The sequence below is a fragment of the Myxocyprinus asiaticus genome, chromosome 4, assembly GCF_019703515.2.
Source record: "Myxocyprinus asiaticus isolate MX2 ecotype Aquarium Trade chromosome 4, UBuf_Myxa_2, whole genome shotgun sequence".
NCBI lineage: Eukaryota > Metazoa > Chordata > Actinopteri > Cypriniformes > Catostomidae > Myxocyprinus > Myxocyprinus asiaticus.
This window is the reverse complement of record NC_059347.1, coordinates 39621913-39644821: the sequence shown is the minus strand read 5'-3', so window position 1 is coordinate 39644821 and position 22909 is coordinate 39621913. Positions and strand designations below refer to the sequence as shown.

Below are 22909 nucleotides of genomic sequence, written 5' to 3'. Positions count from 1 at the left end.
GACCTACTTAAAAAATATCGTCTTTGTATTTATTATATTCTGGGGGGTTAATTCATTGTGCTTTTATGTTGTTTAACAATTTTGAAGGGAGATGAATTTGCATGATGTGATAAATTAATGGGTGGCGCTGCTAGTGTAGACAGATGGCATCATTACAGCGCTGATGACATTTGTAGTTGTACATTTAACTGTTATGGTAATGACTGGGTGAGAGGCAGAGAAGAAAACAAGCTCAGGGCCCTGGGCCTCAGCGGAACATAGATCCAGCCCTCACAGCTGGAGCATGAAAACAGAGCTGAAGCAGAAAGACACGAAAGCTGGTGCCCTCTATTGGACATACTCCTAATGAACGAGAGTCCTGCAGACAGAATTTTATCCAGACAGCCTTAATCCCTCAATCAGTAAACAGGGAAATGCAATGAGGGGGTTTAACCTAAAAACCATTACCATAAAGAAACAATATAAAGTTTCTCATTTATAGACTTTTTTTATACTGTGGGCTTTCCTGGGGAATTTCCATTGCCATTAACAGGTAGTCAGGTGTAACTGTTGTCTGGCTTAAAAAATGTGCTCTGAGGTTACAGGGAAGAGTCATTTGAACTAAACTAAACTGGCATATTAACAGAACTAACCCCTGGTAACTTAAAATTGTCTATCTGTCCTGGGTGGTTGACAGTTGTTTTGTGGGTTAGACTCATGTTATTGCACTTTTTCAGTTATGCTGTCTCATAAAAGTCTCATTCAAAACCACCAGTCCTCATTTCACAGCTTTAGTTTATATGCAGTAATTTCATTACATTATCTCCATGGTTTAATTGGTGCCTTTGCCTTTTTTGTTTTTGTTTTTTTTGTTTTTTGCTCAATAATGAAACGGCAGTTTTCTTGCATAATTCCAACAAATTAAGTGTGGAATAATGAGAGGATATTGTTATTTTTAAAATAGGTTTGCTAAAATAAACAAGAGGTTTTTTTAAATACTTTTTTTTATTTGCCTCAGAGTATATACTAGTTTCTGTCAAACTGAAAACAAAAAAAAAGAAAAAAAAATATTTAGAAATACATGATTAGTGATGTAACACTTATTTATCAAAAGTTTACACTGTTCTTATAATTAACTTAGAGAATACCCAAGAGGATATCAATATTATGAATAGCACAATGAAAAAAAAAAAAAAAAAAAAGTGAATATAATATCATAGTGGCACATCCATACATTTTTAAAACCCATGAAAAATAAGATGTGCAATTCAGATTACATATATACATACAGTGTATAACATCCCAAAGCTTTGGCAAGACAAACTCTGTCAGTACTAGTGTAATAAGATTCATTTTTAAAACATTTATTATAATGGTCCCCCGCCAAATAATACTTGTGAAGTTACAATTCAGGTAGCAGGCATAGAGTTTTTTTGTTTTGCTTTAGTTGTTACTTGTTTTAGCACCTGAGCATTTATTTAAGAATCTGCAGAAAAAAACTACAGAACTACAAAAAAGACAAAGACAGACAATATGTAAAATGCAGTAAAATATCAAAAATGTGGATGCTGCCTTATCACCTAAAACAGAGATTGTGAAGTCTATCAAATACATGTTTAATCTAATCTCTTCTTTGTAATTATGTCATTGCAACTAAATACCTAAGAGTAAATATAAGTGTTTGGTATTGTAATTTACACCTGACTGCTTGGCATCGTAAAATTAAAGAGATACTGTATATGTAAAAAAAAAAAAAAAAAAAAAACAGTAAGCATATAATTAATATGAAATGCAAATACTGTAAGCTCTGAGCTCTGTAGGTTTATCTGTATTACAATACAGAGACAAACTATTTTCTCTCTGTCTCTCTCTATATACTGTATCATATACATTTTTCAGATTCTCTTTTAAGCCACATAAAATCTTAGCATCAGTTGCATAATAATTCATCGTCAACTTCTAGTTCCACTCTTGTCCCGATGACACAGAGATCAGTCAGTGCTGGCTTAAGGTTTTGAACAAATTTGACAATTTTACACATGCTACATGTCCTGTTAAATTAGTCTTGCCCACTCTCAGATCATTATAGGCATAGTCCCACTCTCTCGCCCTCAGGTCATAAACTGTGTGTAGCCCTCAGCACCTGTTACTATGACGTCCATCCAAATTCGCATGGCTTCTGGAGATGGTGCCACCATGAAATAAAGTCGGTCGTGAGTTTTTACACAAAAGGTCAGGGAAGGATTTGGACTCTGCAGGGACAGAAAAAAGATATTGGGTGTGTACAAGTGTGTAGAAGATGGAGAATAACAGTAGAGCAGGAAAAAAAAAGCAATGTCACAGAAGTGAAAAAAGAAAGCATGACGAAATGTACATGAACATGAAGCTGACTTTGATCTTTTTTGCCGTCTGCTGTAAGAAATTCTCTTTATGAAAAGACGCCTATCTGATAAAACTTTCAAACTTTGCTGCTGTAGAGCGAGTTGTATTCTCTTGCTTTATGTGGTATGTTGATTTATTGATGTTGACAGTAAACAGGAGGTGTTGAAACAGTAAGGCATACAGTTCGCATATTACTATGCTTACCTTAGTTGCGCTGCGCAGGTGATCGTAATAGACCTCCTCGATGGCTTGGAAGTAAATGACACCCTTCAGTTTGGTCTCATGCTTATCTGAGGAGTAAATACCATGAGGAATTACAATTAAGAAAAATTGAAATGCTATGAATAGAAGAGCCTGCCTACGTTTTGGAAGATTATTGAACAGATCAGCTATGTTATTTATTTAGAGGGATCAAGAAGAGATTACAATTGCTTGTTCACATTTACAGTTTTTACAGTATTATTACAGATATTACAAGATGGGTTTATTGGGATTTGTGTTACATAGTATATTCCTATGATAAATCACTCAGTGCAACCTCTGTCAAAGCTTTTCAAAAACCGTCAAAGCTTTTCAAAGCTTTGCTGCAGGGAATGAAACGAGCATGTAAAGTTGTCATTAATTCTACAAGTGCACACAGAGTGAATTCACCGAAAAAGCATTGCTGTCTCAATTTAACGCTATATGCCAGCCACTGTGAACAGCTACTTTACAAAATTTCCTTTTTTACTTCTTAGTGCAGTAAACATATCTTTTTGGACTGATTTTATCTCATAGACTGCACAGCTACTGAAGTGTGACAGCCTCTAGTGAGCCCACTCACACATATGTTAAAGGTTAAGATTTATTAGTTTCCTTTGAACTGTTTTATCTTTCTAGCTTGCTTCTATTCGTTACACAAATCTGCTTAGTAATGGGATAAATTGTTTTTGTGTTTCATGTTTTTAAAGAGTTTTAAGTGTGGTAATGTTGCTCAGAACTGAGCCAGGGGTAAATCTATACCCCCCATCCCTCACAAACAGCGGGCTAGAGAAAGTATTGCAGTTTATTTCATCATCATCATCACTATCATCATCATCACTACTAACATGGGGAGTGAGGGGGTGAAAAGGCCACACACACGAGCAAAGTGTCTGTGTGAGAAAGAGAGAGCATCTAAAGGAAAGACAGGATGATAGAAAATTGAGAGAACTGAGATAAAACGTTTCACAAGAACTTGCCACTTTGTAAATGCCATAAAATGCCATTTTTTCTTTTTCTTGTTTAGCTTTTTTCCCCTCAGATATTACAATTTACTGTAAAGCAAGCCATATCAAAAACAAAACCCATTTGCTCTCCCTCACATTCACATCCAACACACTTCTGCCATCAGTTTAATTAAATTGGTAGTTTAATATCTATCTAAACCTTTTCACAAATTCCAAATCTGTACTAAAAAAAAACAACAAAAAAAACATTACAACAAAAATCGCTCTATGGACCCTTTACAGAGACCATGATGAGGCATTTTTCTAGCTTAATTATCAGCATAAATCTCGCAAACTTATATTTATATTTTATTTAGTGTAAATTTATAACATTATTCTTTGTGTTATAGTATTCTGGCATTAATAAAAAAAATTAAAATAAAAAAAAAAGTCAACACTGCTGTGATAGGGTTTTGTATACAGCTGCTGTGGGAGTGACTGTAAATTTGGCGTTCTCTTTGCCCCCCCAAAGTCATGGAAATGTAATGGTGTATTTTTTCCTTCTGCTGTTGGAGCAATTAGAACATAAAAATAATATTTGCTGTGGTGTCCCCTTCACCACAATAGAAGTTTACCTCGCTATATTTTACTTCCCTTATTCCAAACCCTGAAATGTGAAGGGGGAGCATTTGCAGCCAATGTAATCAGACATAAATACAACAATTATCTTACCTATGTAATAAGAGAAGGTCCTTTTAAGACGATCGAAGACAAACCAGCGTTTTTTCCAGGATTTGATCTTGCCACCCATCTTCACAAGATGGCCCTTGCACATTTTCTCTGTAACAATGACATACGGACAAGTGTCCACACAGTGGCCTGACGATTCCACATGAGAACGCAGGTCAAACTCCTCTTTCCGAATAGGCAGGTAGCGCGTCATTGGCCGAGCCTGAGGATGGCAGAGCTCAGATTTAGTTATTGTCCGTCATATAAGTGTTACCTCAAATATTTAAATAAAAGTCACAAAATTACTTATATGCATAACATGATAACATGTTTACATATAACATTTTGATTTGATCCAATTATTTTGACCACAAAGAAAGTTATGTGAAATTTTTATGATCTCCTCTTTGCTTTTATACACAATTCATATTTATTGTTATAGTGAAAATCACAGCTATCTGTGTTTAAAGCTGATGTGTGTGATTTTTTTTAATGTTAAAATACTTTCTCCAATCTCAGCTTAATATGCAGTCATATATAAGTCGTTCATATGCCGATTTCCCCGAAAAGTGTAAACACTGTGGCTCTTTGATGCTATCAAACATTGTTCTATTTGATTGTCCTGACTAGCCCAGCACAGCGATATTGGCTCAACTAATGGTGCGAGTTTGAGGCAGGACTATCTGTTCAGCCAATGGCAGGCTAGGAAGTATATGGGAAAGCTGTTTGAAAACAACCATTATTTTTTCAATTCCGTTTGGTGATGCTAGTGGCAGAAATTATGCACTTCAACATTAAAACATTGGTGTCCTACTGCCCTGCCCTTCCTTGCCTCTGCCTCATTCCCCCTCCTTTTTTCCTCCAAACTTATCTTCTTTCTGCTGTCTCCCTTTCACCATCTGTCTGCAAATCTCCACTCATCCACCTGCTGTGCGGAGCTGCTCTCTGTGCATTCATGCCTCCTGTCTGGCCCAGTAAAGCTGAGCCAATGACCTCATAAAGACTTTTAAAGAGCAACTCAAAACACTCGCTGACCTCAGGCTCAGAGCTGCACTGGTTAAGTAGACTGCTGTGCTAAGAGCTGTTCACAGACATATAAACTGTCTGGTAAATGCAGTCGCTACTCCACTGACACCAGTGTTTTATGCACCGCTTACCAGCAGCGGTGCTCCACCTCTACTGAATCTGTAGAACCGCTACTTAATCCACAGATAAATAAATTATTTTGTTAAGAAATGTAACCCGAGTTTTGATCTTGCAGTCTAAAACAAGTGCAATTATATAAAAAGACCTGGTGGGATGCAAAAACAGAGCAACCAGTATATTCACAAGCAAATGACTCTTTTGAACCAGTTCATTTAATGAGTATTTTAAAAGACCCACACCAGTTTGAATCAGTCTGATGAAATCTTCACTGAATGACTCATTCAACATTTTACTCACTTACTGAACTGAAGTTATCATAACTTTCAGAAATGAAGCAAGAGGTATATTGTATTCTTAAGATCTGTGAAACTTAAACAGTATCATTACTGACAGGTTGCTCATATGACAACATGTAGCTTAAAAAATTTTTTTGCCACAGTAATGAATTTTTTTGTAATAAAATATATTTGAATTAAAATATACAGTATATTGTTGTATTGTTTTTTATAAAAACATAATTAATTTTGTATATGGCTCAGCAGAGGCTCCTCCAATATTGAAACAGAATTCTGTAGGAAATGTTGACTGACACATTGTGTTTCAAACTGAATATTTTTCTACACTAACGCTTCATAATAACTTCCATTCATAACACACATTTTACAGTATATAATACATAACATCATTAATTAATGTACATTCAGATAATTAGAAATGTCATGAAACTTGTGTGTGTGTGTGTGTGTATATATACACACACACACACACACACACACATATATATATATATATAATGTAATCATATATACAGTATATTCATATTTGAATGTACATGAACTACTGATCTATTAAGCATTATAATTATTAATATTTATTAATAATTAATTAATGAAATGCTTTATAAATTGTTGCCTATTTACCTAAGAGGGAAATTTGAGAATATCATTCAATAAACTAGTGTTCGCCTTTTTTGGACTACTGATCCAAAATCCATTCATTTTCCAAATCTATAGGTGTTAAACACATGCACTCTACCTGAGAACACTGTTTCTCCCTCATTTTGACCTCTTCCTCCACAAGTCTCTGCCTGTGTGCAGTCTCATCCTGCAACCTCCTCTCCACCTCCTCCCGCCGCCTCCTCTCGACCTCCAGCAGCTGCTTTCGTGCCTGAACTTCCCTCTCCTGATAAAGAAACAGACAGATTAAGACACTGAGGGAGCTCAAATCTACACTGCAAAGATTTAATAGGCGATAGGAGGGGGAAAAAACACACACCAATACATAATACACATAGAGTGTGATGACTGGGGATGCATGAAAAAATAATTTGCCGAGAGATTATCGGAGTGAGTATTACTGTCGGAGAGCTTGTTAAGATCCAGCCTTTCATGTCCATCACTCTTTGTAGGTAAGAAACAATGTTTAATGCAGTTATACCAAAGGGACCAGGGGCTTTCTTTTTAAATTAATGAAAAATATCTAATTTATATGAGAGACAGGGAGAGGGATGGATTGTATTTCACAGACAATTAAAGTTTAATGGTACTCACTCGACTCTCCACCAGTCTGGCTTTCTCCTGCTGGGCCTCCTTCAACATCTTCTCCATCTCCTCCAGCCTCAGTCCTGCCAGCCCATTGCCACTGAGAGAGAAACACACACTGCATTACTGTAGCTGTGGAAGCTTCCTGCAGCAGAGGAAGACATCTGGACCGAGTGCTCACATTTTGGACAGATCATAGCTTGCTTCATTGAAATTTTACAGAGGTATCTTCTGGGTCAAGGAGGATGTGATATTTTTCTGGTTTTACTTTTAGCAAGGACCAGCATGGTTGTTTTGATGGAGCTCTTTTATAATCTCAAAGAATAAAGGCTGAGCAGGGTGTGAACTTTGTTGTAGGAGTTAAAAACTGCTGAAACATCTAAGTTAAATGCGAGAATGAGTGGTCAAAGCTACTTGCCCAGACTATCGATGTTGAAAGGTAGGCAAACATCAGAGAATGTCTTTTCATGACACCTGACGAAACACCTAAAGCCTCCCTGGCTCCAAGGAGCATAAGCTGTAAAATGACATTCTGTGCTTGTTCTGCCTCGGGACAAGTGCAAACTTTGAAGATGAGAAGAATAGCATGTCTCTTTGTATGGACCTATGTGTTGTCATGGAAACAACCCAGGAACTATTCTGGGAAGAGGATGAAAAAAACATTTATGGGGAAATTGGGCAGCGTGACCCGTTGTCAGGGGAATGGAGGCAGAACGAAGGGTTCCCCCGACAACTGCATCTCACCTTTCAGGTGAGCAGGCGGAGTTGTTGCCAGTAGATACACTGGTCTCCACGCTGTCAGAGCTCTCCAGACTCAGAGTGTCATACGCTGATTCTCCGGTTGGGGGTGCCTGGTGGTGCAGAATAGAGTAGTGTACCATGGGAGCTCCTGAAGATGGAAAAGGAGTGTTGAGCTGGAAGTGAGAGCCCTGTGGTGCCCCCCAATGTCTTTGAGACTCTATCTCAGGCCTCTGTTTAGGATCTGTAGGGCGGATTCTGGAATCATCACATGCATAGAGCCCTGGAGACAAACACACAAATAAAAAAAATAAAAAAAACTGAATTATACAGTTTTTCTACAATCACCTTTAGGATTACATGTACCTAACCCACCTTCACTTTCATTATCAGAACAACAATCAGTAATTCACCAGTATTAAAATGTTTCCAAACTCATTTTAGTGAAAGGTAGCCTACCTCTGCCCTGTAGATCCAACTGTCTCCTGGAGTCTAAGTCCAAATAAGCAGGAGACAGATCTGGGAGACTCTGTAGATAATTATAAAGAGATAAATTGAGACAATAAATTGGTTAAAGTTTTAATTCACCCAAAAATGTAAAGTCTGTCATGATTTACTAACCCTTATGTTATTCCAAACTCCTCTAACCTTCTTTCTTTCATTAACAGAAAATGAGATATACAGTACATTAGTGTAAGTCACCATTGCATCTTTTTTCCATATGATGAAAGTGAACAGTGACTAAGATCTTTTTTTCTGTTCCATGGTAAAAAGTCAGTCATAAGGGTTTGGAACGATAAGAGGATGAGTAAATTAGACAGAATATTCATTTCTGGGTGAACTATCCATTTAACAGTGAAGGCTAAACACTTTTATAAAAGAACACACAAACAAACTGTATTCATATTGTAATCTGTATATTGTGGCCTCTCTAGCAACACTCTGAACTAAAAAAAAATGTATGACCTTCAGAGGTTACATGAAAGTCATCTCACTTTAGTGGGTGTGTTTCTCCCTGATGTGATCATGCTGGATGGCGGAGGAGTGAAGGTGCCATTGGTCTGTCCCACCTCTCCATCTCGCATAAACTTGGAGATCTGAAAACAAAATAAAAGATCTAAAAAAGATCTTATTCAGAATCAGAATCAGAATGAGCTTTATTGCCAAGTGTTCTCAAGTACACAAGGAATTATTTTGGGTGATAGGAGAACCAAGTGCACACAGAACATTACATTGAGACACAGAATATAAAACAAGGTAAGAGTATAAATAGACATACAAATAATAGGTAGGGGCATGTACAGTTATTGAATCAAATATGTGAATTTACGTAAGTACATGAGATATGTATTTACATAATTGCACTATGAGGGAGTCCTGAGGCAGTTTAATTGTTCATGAGAAAAATCACACTGCTTCAATAGATCACTGCTCCAGTGATTTATTGAAGATCTGTGTGAAGATGAGGGCCAGTTGGTCAGCACAGACTTTCAAACAGGCAGGTGAAATACCATCTGGGCCTGAAATTTTCTTAGTCTTTTGTTTCAGAAAGACTCAGCACACATCCTAAGTGCAGATCATAAGTGCAGATTGAGTTGCAGGAGGGGGAGGAGGGTGGTTCCAGGAGGTGTTTGTGTGTGTGAAGTGAAGATCAGAGCGGGGAGGGGTGTGAGTCTGGGCTTTTCAAACCTGCAGTAAAACACATTCAGTTCATCAGCCATTAGTAGACTCTCTACAGAACGAGGGGGAGGTTTCTTGTACTTGGTGATGCTTTTTAGGCCTTTCCACACAGATGCAGGATTGCTGGCTGAAAACTCTTTTTTCTCTGATTTCCTTAGTAAGTGTGTTCTTGGCCTGGTTGTACAGTGTTTTATTCCCACTTCTGTAAGCATCTTCTTTGGCATGTTTTCCTGTAAACCATGGTTTATCATTACTGAATGATAAAAATGTCCAAGTAGGGATGCACATATCCTCACAGAAACTGATATATGACGCCACAGTATCTGTGAGCTCATCCAGGTCTGTTACTGCAGCCTCACAAACACTCCAATCAGTGCAGTCAAAGCAGGCTTGTAGTTCAAGTTCTGCTTCATTGGTCCATCTCTTTACAGTCCTTACTACAGGCTTAGCTGATTTAAGTTTCTGCTTGTAGGTCAGGAGAAGATGAACAAGACAGTGATCAAAGAGTCCTAAAGCTGCACGTGGGACAGAGCGATATGCATCCTTTGCAGTGGTGTAGCAGTGGTCCAATATATTTCTTTCTCTGGTGGGGCATTGTGATGTGTTGTTTGTATTTTGCAGTCCACGGGTGAGGTTAGCTTTATTAAAATCTCCCAGAATAATGATGAGTGTTGCTGCTCCGTGTCTGTGATGTGATCAGCCAGCTGTTGCAATGCTGCATTCATGCATGTTTGTGGCAGGATATAAACACTCACCAGAACAAGGAAAACTCCCGTGACGAGTATAAAGGCTTACAGTATTACAGTATTATTCAAAGTAGCGCCATCTTTAATATTTGACGATAATGACAACAAGGCTAAGAGGGATAGACTTACAATCACTTCAAAGGGATTAACTGTTGTTTAAAGTGTTTTGGATCATTCCGCTGATGAAATACTGAAAAAAGCATCTTTCCAAGAAAGTTCACTAGAGAAAAAAACTCCAGAAAACATGATCTAGGAGATTTATACAGCGTTATACAGCACATGCCACTGAAGAGACTGTAATTCTATCCCTCAAAGTCTCATTCACATCAAAAATTAAATATGGGGCTACCGTAAATAAGGTCAAAGAACACTCTAACATACAGTAAGGTCAAACGAAGAACACAACACCATAGCCAACACACCTGGCAATGAAGAGGTAACTTCTTACACGTTGCCTTATGTACTGTCTTTCATGTAATATTATAAAAATCAAACCAATGTGTAATTATTTCTGGGCAGTTTTGTAACAAAAGGACATCAGCCATAGCACACATCTATTTGATGTGTGTGATTTAATCTAAAGCGTTTGCTCATCTGCAGTATGTCCCTAAAACGCTCATTTAAAGATATTTATCAGATGTTTGTTCACAATAATTGAATGTGATGCTTTCCAGATGATCTCTAACAGATTTATCAGTGCACTTCAAAGTCTTGAAGATGTACTATGTGTGCTTACGGGTACTGGTACAAAGATAGGGAACTTAGGGACAGGCAAAGGAAGGCAAGCAGAAGAGAAGACAGGCAAATGAGAAGAGTTTACCTGCATAGGTTTACGTGAGGAAAGACATTTGGCTGGCAGAGGGGGAGGGCAGCCATGACTGGGCTCCCCTGCTGCCATGATTTCCTGGTACCAGCGCTCTGAATCTAGCCTGGGGATTGAAGGCCTACTCCATGCATGCTGGGTCTGAAGTGTATCAAGGGAAAGGGAGTATGGATGGAGAAAAGAGGGGAAAGAATTGATACAGGGAGGATGAAGGAACTAGAAAAAAAATAGTAATTGGAAAGAGGTGACGCATGCATTCAAAGAATTGAACTGAACACAGCAAGTCTGCAATCCAGTGGTATTTAGGATCAGAAAATTAAAAGTATGTCTTTAAAAGAGATATTAATTAGGTTTAAATCCAAACAGTCGATCCCACTTTATTCTGTTCAGTTCACACACCGCTCTAACTGAACAAGTGAAAAATGACACAACTGCTACAGTGAAAAAAATGATTATACAGACAACAGGAAATAGTGGTTGGTGCACACACCTCAACAGGAAGCGACTGGGAGGAGCCACACTGGGATGTGTGGCTGGAGTGGACAGGGTCAGCGACAATAGCTTGGAATGATTGGACGGAAGATGTAGGGGAGGGGTCAACCTTTGGCATCCCGAACAACTGGTTTAATTGACTGACTGTCACATACTCCTTGACACGATCAGAGCATTGCACACGCACACACACACAAATTAAATTGAGGGCATTTTAGGTATACAAAAGCATACAGAATCAAAGTCAGACAGCTGGAATAGCAAAAGCAGAAGCCACAACAATTACAAAGGCAACTGGAAAGAAAGGTGAGGAGAAAAATAACAGTTAAGAGAAGAGATCCAATTGGGTAATTCTGATAGTAACTAAGTGGCACTGAAAAGGATACAAGAGATGGAAAATCAAGGAAAAGCATTCTGTCATGGATTAAAGAGTGACTGGAGGAGTCATACCTCACGAGGTGTGTCTGATATTACAGCCAGCGGGAGACAGAGAGTGTTAGGGGAGGCAGTTTGGGCTGGAAAACATCCATTCCCATACATCTTATATACATCAGAGAGTTTGAGGTATTCCTGAGCACACATTCATCCATACACACATACATAAAGGACACCTGTTAATATCTCAAATGACACACGAAGAGCTACACAATAAGTCTTCATGCACACATAACATTAAAAAGCATGCTTACACCCACAATGCAAAAACATTTTCTTAAAACAGTATTTAGATTTATTTTCCAGCAAAATAACATCTTACACAATATAAGGTAAATAGTTTTTTTTAAACTGATTTAAGCATAAATCTCACTACATTAATTCACTTCTTAATGCAAGGTATAGTATCTGAAAACAAGTCTTAATATCTTACAATATGTAATTTTGCTTCTCAAGAAAATGTATATTGTTTTAAAGTTAAGATTTTTTTTTTAACTTGAAAACAAGACATAAACACAGATTAAAGGAATATTCTGGGTTAAATACAAGGTAAGCTCAATCAACAGCATTTGTAGCATTATGACCACAAAAATACATTTTTACTTGCCCCTTCTTTTCTTTAAAAAATACTAAAAATCTGTGTTACAGTGAGGCACTTACAATGGAAGTGAATTTGGGCCAATTTTTGAATGTTAAAATACTCACTTTTTCAAAAGTATAACCACAAGACATAAACAATATCTGTGTTGACATAATTTTAGATTGATAATATCACTTTCTAACCTTTGTTGTCTAAAGTTATTGCCAATTTTACAACTTCATTGCCATGACGATGTAATGTCAACAAACCCTAAAACCCAACAATGACTGTAAAAATGTCAGTTTAAACAACTTTACAGATCAAATAATACATGAGTTTTAACAGAAGAATGAATGTAAGTGCTTTTATAAAATTATAAGATTCACACATTTCTGCCCAAAAATTGGCCTCATTCACTTTCACTGTAAGTGTCTCACTGTAACCTCACTTTTTGCTTTTTTTAAAGAAAAGGATGAACGAATTTTGTGGTAATCAATATTATGCCACAGATGCAGCCAACTGAACTTAACTTGTGTTAAACCCGGAATATTCTTTTAAGACCATGATTTTTTCCAATACATTTTTCAAAAACACAAGCAGCATGTATATGCAGAACGTGCCAGTCTCCACTATCCCAGCACTATGACTGACCACAGCACTGTAAAAAAAAGAATCCTTGAGCAAACTTAAAAATTAAATGCAACATGATGCAGTATGATTTTTGGGTTCTCTCAACAACATTTCAGTAATTGTCCTCAGTAACATTGCTTTGTTTAGTCAATGTGAATTTGTTTATTCACTAAATGCACAAATTATTGTTGAGAGAACTACTAATTTCTAATTCTGCCAACTGACAATTCACAATGTGAGAACTTTAATTTTATCACCATTTAAAGTACTTTTATATGAAATTACCAGCAATCTTTGTCTCTGAAAAGAGAAGTATGTCTTGTGACGCCACACAATAGACCTCAATCCTTAACACACAAACCTCAATAACGGTGACAATCAACAAACCTCTTTAAGTTAATAGATGAGCTCCTAACATCACCACACAACTATTAAATAACAGTGCCAACAGTGACAAAAAAAAAAAAAAGCATAAAGTCAGCAAACAGCAAGGAACAAGCCTAAAACACTAACCACATAATTTATTCATGTTGCAATGCATGCTGGGAACTCACATCTACAACACTGTTCTACATGAAGTTGTTCATTCAGACAACTCTGTTTGACTAGTTGGGACAACATATGGGGGACTATTGTTGGTCTAACATGCGTTTTTATATAGATGCAAAGTCATTTACATTTTGAGTTTCTGTGACTCAAAAAACCCCATAAGCTGGATAAAATGCAATTAAATTTTTTACAGTGATTGATTACTACTACAGAGCAGGAGCCTGGCCACAACAGAGGTCATGCTGGATTGAGGCAAGCACCAGTAAACAACACCATAAAGTCTCACACAAAGTGTAAGCACTGAATCACTAGGACCTGTGTCCTGTTTGCATTTTAACTGTAGCTGTTGTTAGAGCAGTTGACAAATGCTCATGAAACAAACATCACAAGTACCCCACCACTTAAAATAATGTCCTACAAACATTCAAGGCGTGACAAATGAACACCCATTTATCTATTTAGGATAGTATGTTTGTCCTCATGATGTTTCCTGCAGGTTACATTAGCCACAAACAAACATTTTACTTCTAAAGCGTAAAATAACTGAACGATATAAGGAAGCATGGTCAGCCGGTCATTATCATGATCAGTATCTTGTATCGAGGTCTTATAACACCCTGTAGGTTTTTTTATCTGTACGTTATCTTTCATATTACACGTCTACTTACCAAATGATCATGCAATATTGATTTGAATTAAATTATTTTTTTTATTATGTGAAAAGAAAGAGACCGCGGAGTGATACGAGAGACATGAGACTAGCTCGGCTTTATAGGAAATTGAGTACAAGTAAAATGTAATCAGTTATATACCTCAGTGGTCAAACAAAAAATATTTCACCGCAGAATGCTGCAATTGACCAATCAGATTCAAATATCCGTGTAATAATGGTGGTTACCATGCACTTAATGGTTTGTTAGTTCTTTAAACGGTTTTGTTCTGGACTCATGCTATGTGTTTACCTCCTGTGGCCTGCTACAATATATCGGAGGGGTGGAGTTTTGACAACAAGATGAGGGGAGTAGAGACTTCTGGGTAGGGAGAGCATCTAAAAGGTCAGGTTCGCTGATGTACAGCACTTCCTGTTTTGAATGTGAACATCAAAGTCAGAAAGCAGTGCATAGGCAGTGTTGCGCTAAGATGCCAAAGAACATTTCAATAGTTGCATTTGTCTTATCAAACTTAATCAGAATCATGATACATATTTTATAACTGATCAAAGAGACATCGGCATGAAGCTTATCGCCAATGGCGATAACCCAGATAAAAAAACAAGCTCATAAAAAAAAAAAGAGAGAGAGTCAAGTGGATCCCTACAAACCCCACTACTATCAAGATGTACACAATGATACATTTATGTCAAACCAACATGTGAAATACTGAGATACAGCACAGATATCTCATGAATTATAATGATCCTACAAAAAGAAAACAAGTTCAAATCACAAGGCCTCTGTTTACAGACTGTTCAACAGCACAGACTGACAGCAAAGTTAAAAAGATTTCACTTGCCAACCGAAAACATGTCGATTACCACTGAGCTCCTGATGGATGCAGTGAGGGGCGGTTCTAGGGTCAGTGGGGCTTAGCCCAAACCTCTGGATGTGTATGGGACATCCTTTGATGTAATATTGGAATACAATACAATTTATAATTAATGTTGAAATTTTACATCTGCAAGGTGTCATTTACAGTATATTAAGTAAATCTTTAAATATTACTGGAATTTAAAGCTTAAAAAAAAACCTTTAACCTTAGTCTCTGCCTAAGACACACCCACAGATTAGATGCTGAGTGTTTTTAATACTTGCAAACACAACTGTTTGTTCCATTTTGAACTCAGAGTTATTCCTCTGAAATATCAAGTACTCACTACATCTGGATGGACCAAAGTCTACACAGTTTCCTTTTATTTCTTTGGTGCTGTCAGCACTTCCACAGAGAATGAATGACAAAATGCACCAAAATTAATGCAAATTGTCAAAAAATGTATTATTTATGGGCCAAGTTGACAAAAAAATAAATAAAAACATTCAGGACTTTATTAAAAAATTTGAAACTAAAGGCTTGGGTATACTTCGTTTTTTCACGTTCCAGATGGTCTCGCACACGGTGAAGTGTTCAGCATTTCAAGGTAAACTCTTCTGACCGCAAATATGAACGCATTCGCCTACGATTTGCACAGACAAGGAACAGACTGTGCTTTTGACGAAATTTGCATCACACATACTGTGTGCGAGCCGATCCGGAATGCCAATCCTAGTGCTGCCCATGGATGCAGTGATGGCTGTAGAATTTTCTTACCTCCTTCAGAGTGTTGGTAGGCTTGGGGAAAGTCTTTCCACCTGCCAGGCTCTGGTATCTCTTCTCCAGGGAAGCTAGTCTCTCCTTTTCCTTGAACAGGAATACATACAGGTCAGTTTTATTTTTGTGGCTTAAAGGGATAGTTCACCCAAAAATGAAAATTCTCTCATTATTTACTCACCCTCATGCCATCCCAGATGTGTATGACTTTCTTTCTTCTGCAGAACATAAATAAAGATTTTTAGAAGAAAAATCAGCTCTGTTGGTCCTCACATTGAAAGGGAATTGTGACCAGAACTCAGAAGGTCCAAAAAGGACATAAATGCAGCATAAAAGTAGTCCATAAGACTCCAGTGGTTAAATCCATATCTTCTGAAGCGATATGATAGGTGTGCGTGAGAAACCAATCAATATGGAAGTCCTTTTTTTGTATAAATCTCCACCTTTGACCAGCCCCGACCAGAAGGTGGCTGAATGTGATTGTGAAAGTCATTTTAACACCAGAATGTTGAAGTGAAAATGAAGGTGCAGATTTACAGTAAAAAGGGATTTAAGTATCTCATCCACACCTATCATATCTCACGCACACCTATCATATTGCTTAAGATTATATAGATTTAACCACTGGAGCCATATGGATTACTTTTATGCTGCCTTTATGTGCTTTTTGGACCATCAAAGTTCTGGCCACCATTGACTTGCACTGAATGGTCCAAAAGAGCTGAGATATTCTTCTAAAAATCTTTGTTTGAGTTCTGCAGATAAAGAAAGTCATACACATCTGGGATGGCATGAGGATGAGTAAATGATGAGAGAATTTTCATTTTTTGGTGAACTATCCCTTTAATATAACCGTGATGAAGACACTACGGTAAGTGTTGTTCTCAACCTTGTGGAGCATCTGAAGGGCCAGATTTCTATCTTTGGCCATCTTTTCACAATCCTGTGCTGCCTGAAGACCTAGTTGTTTAGCTTGGATCTCAAGAGCCACCATTTTTTCCTACACAAAACACAAGAAACATTTCAAAGGAGACCGTGTTAATATGTTATTGTAGTCCGATACAGCAGTGTTTCCCAACCTGTTTTGGGTTATGTACTTCTAGTCCTATCCATAAGTGCCCCTTAAATGATATCAAAACAGAATAGTATTCTTTTAAACTTATATTATACTGGATATCATTTAGCATGATCAAGTCCCTTTAAAGTAAAAACAAAACAATCAAGACTGTAGGTGACAAAAGACTCACCGAGTATCACATACTGTATAGTCTACTGCAAGTGTCATCCACACAAATATATAACATTTGCACACATTAGATACATTTTCTTTTCTTAATCAGAAATGGGAAAAATCTATTTATTACAATTTGTTATTTGAATCTATTAAGTTTTCTGTTTTATAAGTTTAACAAAATAAAGTCTAAATCTTTCCAAGTACCCCCTGGGGTACACATACCTCTGGTCACGAAACACTGTGTGATACAGGATAAGCTACCAATACTGAATTATGAGTTCCTTAACAGAACTGATCTGCCATCAGTATCATTACCTTTCTTTTGGTCACACTGCGATGATACTCTGCCTTCTCTTGTAACAGCTGTCGGCTGACCGTCTCCTTCTCCTCCTCTATGCCACTCTCTCTCTCCAACTGGCGGAACTCCAAATCCTCAAAGCGCTTAGTGGCCGACTCCAGCGCCTCCACCTTCTACAAACACACGTGCACAGATGGACAGAAAGACAGAGAGGGAGAGAGAAAGAGAGAGGCAGACGAACAGATGGGAAAAAACAAACAAGCAGACAGACAAATTTGCCTCAATGACAAGCCGAAGAAAATCACTCTGTCTTCCAAACAATGTTTTGTTTTTTCAATGTTTGCATCTCCTGAAAATCCATTTCATAACATCCTCTTTTGATGCTTATTTGTTATAGAGTACAAACTGTTCATAAATAAAGGAGAGTGAGATGATTTGCTCAATTCTACAATTATGATATCAGTGGATTAGTGAGATTTAGTATAAAAAAGCACTTAAGCAAGAAACAGTAAAAAGCAAGGACAAGTATAAACATTAATTTCATGCTCAGACACCGAACAATAACTTCTAAGAGTGCAGAGGAGCATAAAAATGATCATGGTTGTCCGAACAGTTTGTAAACCCTTTATTGCCATGTGCATATTTTGGCTAGAGAGGGAGCACATACACACAGCCAACACACACAGCCATGAGACATTTGTGCAGTTTTTACAGACCCAGATTCTAACAAGCTGTCCAGTTAAGGCTGTTATATCGTGTCATGTGTTTTGCCCATTTATTGCTGGTGTTACTTGAGGGTGACATACTCATTGTTATTCTCATAGTGTGTCTTGTGTTTACTGACAATGAGATTTGTCTGGTTGTAAATTGGTATCCAATAGGAATAAGGACACCAAACATCTTTCCATGAATCTGATTGTTTGCTTCCAAAGCAAATCATTTTGCTCTTTTATTCTTCTTTTACGCTTCTTATTATTCATAGTCTGGTCAAAATAAGAGCATCCCCACAGGTTTCTACGTTCAACACATGCATTTAACAATTATGTAACCAGGCTCTCGTTTATCCTGCTGTAAATGATAGACCAAGGCTTTCTTTACAGTCTTTGTTTTTAATTTAAAGGAATGTTCCAGGTTCAATACAAGTTAAGCTCAATCGACAGCATTTGTGGCATAATGCTGATTACCACACAAATTAATTTTGTCTCGTCCCTCCTTTTCTTTAAAACAAGCAAAAATCGATGCTCCAGTGAGGCACTTACAATGGAAGTGAATGGAGACAATGGAAGTGAATGTGGTCAATTTGTGGAGGGTTTAAATTCATAAATGTGAAGCTTATAATTTTATAAAAGCATTTGCATTCATTCTTCTGTAAAACTTGTGTATTATTTGAGCTGTTAAGTTGTTTAAATGGTCATTTTTACAGTTGTTTTAGGGTTTGTTGACATTATATTGTCATAGTAACGAAGTTGTAAAATTAGCTATAACTTTACACAGAAAAGGTTAGTAAGCGATTTTGTCATATTAAAATAATGTTTACACGCATATCCTTAATGTCTTGTGGCTATACTTTTGAAACTGAGTGTTTTAACATTCAAAAATTGGCCCCATTCACTTCTATTGTAAATGCCTCACTGTAACCCAGATTTTTGCTTTTTTTGTTGTTGTTTTTTTTAAAAGGAGGGAAAAGTCAAAATACATTTTTGTGGTAATCAATATTATGCTATAAATGCTGTTTACTGAGTTTAAATTGTATTGAACCGGAAATATTCCTTTAATTACCATTGAAGCTCAACAATTATTAAAGGGGTCTTGTCATGAGGAATCAAATTTTCCTTGATATTTTGGCATACAAGAGGTCATTCTACTATAAAAACATACTGTAAATTCCAGAACTCAAAACTTAATCCCCAATGCAATAAAAGCATTTATTGAAACCAAGCTGCCAAAACGCCCCATTCTCTACTTCTGCGACTTCCCTAAGTCACTTGGGGTACTCATTAATTCAAGATGACATCTACAGCAATAACACAAATGCCTATTTTAAAATCATCGCACCCATGGCCCCAACCACTAGTGCTCAACTGGCTCGTATACAGAGACAGAGAGAAGGACAAAAGGTTTACTATCTGTGGCCTAACTACTCCTGAACATGAAAGGGGACCCTTCTGGACTTAAAGAAATTGTCACTGAAGGACATGGGGCAGTTAAAACACTATTGGACCCGATCAAAAACGTAAGTAAACAGTTCCATTCATTAATATTTCAAATGTCATGACTGTTTATGATGCTGACATGCTGTCTACACCAGGCGCATCCGTTGACGCGACGCAATGGCTTGAAGCTGTCTACACCGGGCGCGTCGATACGAACTTTCTGAAACGTTTCTTTGTGTTATTGGCAGTAGTAGTGCCAGAGCAAAATTAAACAGGATACCTGTTTGTTTTTTGTTTTGTTTTTTATTTTCTCCCCTTTTCTCCGCAATTTGGAATGCCCAATTCCCAATGCACTATAAGTCCTCATGGTGGCGTAGTGACTCGCCTCAATCCGGGTGGCAGAGGACAAGTCTCAGTTGCCTCCGCGTCTTAGACAGTCAATCCGCGCATCTTTTCACGTGGCTTGTTGAGCACGTTACCGCGGAGACATAGCGCATGTGGAGGCTTCACGCTATTCTCCGCGGCATCCACACACAACTCACAACGCGCCCCACCGAGAGCAAGAACCACATTATAGCGACCACGAGGAGGTTACCCCATGTGACTCTACCCTCCCTAGCAACCGGCCAATTTGGTTGCTTAGGAGACCTGGCTGGAGTCACTCAGCACGCCCTGGATTTGAACTCGCGACTCCAGGGGTGGTAGTCAGTGTCTTTACTCGCTGAGCTAGGGACACCTGTATGTTTACTGTTCGAGTGACATGCCGCAATGGACGCTTCCATGGTAGACAACATCATTGATTATTGCATCTGGTGTAGACAGGGTGTGAGTGTTAGCAGTTGTGCTTGAGATGAATAGTGTAATATATTCGGATGCAATGTGTTGGATGTGCATTATGTGTAAACTGTGAAATGTACATTTCTAATATTTTGGTGCTTGTTTATTTTCTTCCAATTGAGATTCAAAAATGGCTGAATTTGAGGGGCTGCATGCTGTTAGCCAATCATAACAGAGGGCGTTTACATTTAAGTTTAGAGGAGCTGAGGCAAAAATCGAGCTTTTCAGAAAGATGGTCAGAGACAGGGTGGAAAATTATCATATATTACAAAATTTTGGTGAAAAAAAACAACTTTACTAACATTATTAATGGACCTCAGGGAAGATAATGAAACAATAAAAAAAGAGCATTTCATGACCCCTTTAAATATTAACTGCAAGTGAAACAACTAGGGCACATTATTTGTTATTTGTAACATTTTATTTTATTTTTTGTTCCATAAAAAAGGATCTGAAAACTTAAAACTGTATACTATACTGGAAGCTACATTTTGAAAGGAAAGGCTCGCTTTATTTAGAGGCTAATTGAAAATTTTAGATAAATTGCGTTTACTACTACGAAAACATGGATAAAATCGGAATTATTTTAATCTACTGACAGCCCTACTATGCTTTCTTTCTTTCATTCTCTTTTCCTCTTGCTTAGTTGTTTTGTTCAATATTCTCTGTAACTTTTTCTGTAGGGCAGTATCAATGCACACACTGACCCTGGTCAATTGTTCCTGTAAGTGCTCCCTCAGTGATTCAGGGCATTTATGAAGCTGGCCCTTCAGCTCACTGTACGAGTCCCTCAGCCTGGCCAGGACATCCCGCTCAGCTGAGACTTTTGCTCTCTCCTACAAAAACATTACACACACACGTAACATACACACAGGTAAAAAAAAAAAAACACAAGCAGCGAGCCAGTGACTTCGGAGAAGGGTGAAAACAAAAGGGCACATTGCTTAAATAAAGACACCATGCTGTGTTAAGACAGGGGGGTTAGATATGGGGTTGCCATGGCAATCAGAGCTCATATTGCACCAAGCTAAATCATAAATATTTATGTTGCAGTCTACTCAAAGACCATCTGTGGACTGTTTTAAGTCAATCTCTTTTGAGTGAGGATTGACTCGCGATACTCAGAATGGGATGCAGAGGTTCAGACATACCTTTCACATACTGTACGGTCATTCAGTATTAAAATACCCCTACAAATTTTTCCCTAAGAATAATGTTATTGTACATCTCATTCAAAATGAATTGTTTGTCTGTATCAAATAATTGTAATTAAAGATTGTCCATTCAAACATGCAGTATAGTTAGTGCCTGGTTTTTTCCCCCAGGCTATCCATCTCATTAACAGTTAAAACTGCCCCATTGAGCAATAATTAATGTGCAATACATAGCTTAGTCTTTTTATATTATTCACCACATTCAACCTCTTCTGCCATTACATTCCCTTGCACTGTATATAACCGATTTGCATTTAGATTTGCACTACGTATGTGTATGTGTGTATGTATGTCTGTGTGTGTATGTATGTGTGTGTGTATGTATGTATATATATGTATGTATGTATGTATGTATGTATATATATATATATATATATATATATATATATATATATATATATATATATATATATATATAGATATTGTCTATTGTGTATTCTGTATATACTTTTTTCTTTTCAATATTTATTTATTTTTTATTCAATTTTTCATTATTTTTTAAAAGTCTTGTTGCTGTTTTGAATTGTTGTGTACTGGAAGCTCTTGTCACCAAGACAAATTCCTTGTATGTGTAAGCATACTTGGCAATAAAGCTCATTCTGATTCTGATTTGGATTAATAATAAGAGTTAGAAGTCAGTCAGTTAGAAACTATATCACCGTGTTGACATGGTGCGATAAAGCAACAATCAATAAAAGCTTTCCAAGTAAATCTGGGTCTTTGTCCCAACCACTCACAGTCGTGACAAGCAACAAGACTTTTTGTTGATTGCTTGGTTTCTATTTTTTTGGCATTGTGCCTGGCATTTGGCATTGAAATCTCATTGGTCCAAAATCCCACTTAATATCAATATCTATTAAACTTAGAACATGTTCTGATTGGCTGTGATTGCATTACGTCAAGCAGCACTTTCATGTTCAGTGAGGACAAATGTCTTGTCACTGGAAACTTGTCGCATCGCGCCTATTTACACACAGTGTAATAGCATGGTAGTAAAAGATGCATCCACAGAGTTTTTCAGAAGTTTGAGCAAAGTAAATGTATTCTTCATTGGATGTGTATGAGTTGGTACCTTCTCTTTCTCCCTGTGAGTTGCGTTTTCCATTTCATTTAGTTTGAGCTGAAGTTGACTGATGATCTCTAATTCCGCCTCCACTTGATCGAGCTCCGCCCTCCTTTCTCCCTGCAATAATGCCCTCTCCATCTCTGCCTGCCAATAAGCCAACACATTC

At 37.5% G+C, this 22909-nt stretch overlaps 1 protein-coding gene across 8 annotated transcripts in view; it reads right to left on the bottom strand.

Annotated features, from left to right (window-relative positions):
• Positions 1–757: 757 nt before the first annotated feature.
• phldb1a (pleckstrin homology-like domain, family B, member 1a) overlaps positions 758–22909 on the bottom strand; it is a 61111-nt gene continuing 38959 nt past the window's right edge. For 5 of the 8 annotated variants that reach the window (XM_051695959.1, XM_051695960.1, XM_051695957.1 and 2 more), the window contains 17 exons: positions 22750–22887; positions 21171–21299; positions 17491–17646; positions 16831–16941; positions 15942–16031; positions 14600–14719; positions 11894–12013; positions 11442–11600; positions 10949–11092; positions 8698–8799; positions 8162–8231; positions 7709–7985; positions 6974–7064; positions 6459–6605; positions 4281–4500; positions 2566–2651; positions 758–2231 (listed from right to left, as the gene is read on the bottom strand). In XM_051695959.1, the coding sequence (XP_051551919.1) occupies positions 2091–2231; positions 2566–2651; positions 4281–4500; positions 6459–6605; positions 6974–7064; positions 7709–7985; positions 8162–8231; positions 8698–8799; positions 10949–11092; positions 11442–11600; positions 11894–12013; positions 14600–14719; positions 15942–16031; positions 16831–16941; positions 17491–17646; positions 21171–21299; positions 22750–22887 (2301 nt within the window). In that variant the 3' untranslated portion in view covers positions 758–2090. The remainder of the gene's footprint in view (positions 2232–2565; positions 2652–4280; positions 4501–6458; positions 6606–6973; positions 7065–7708; positions 7986–8161; positions 8232–8697; positions 8800–10948; positions 11093–11441; positions 11601–11893; positions 12014–14599; positions 14720–15941; positions 16032–16830; positions 16942–17490; positions 17647–21170; positions 21300–22749; positions 22888–22909) is intronic. The other 3 variants (XM_051695961.1, XM_051695962.1, XM_051695964.1) reach the window with 3 other exon arrangements.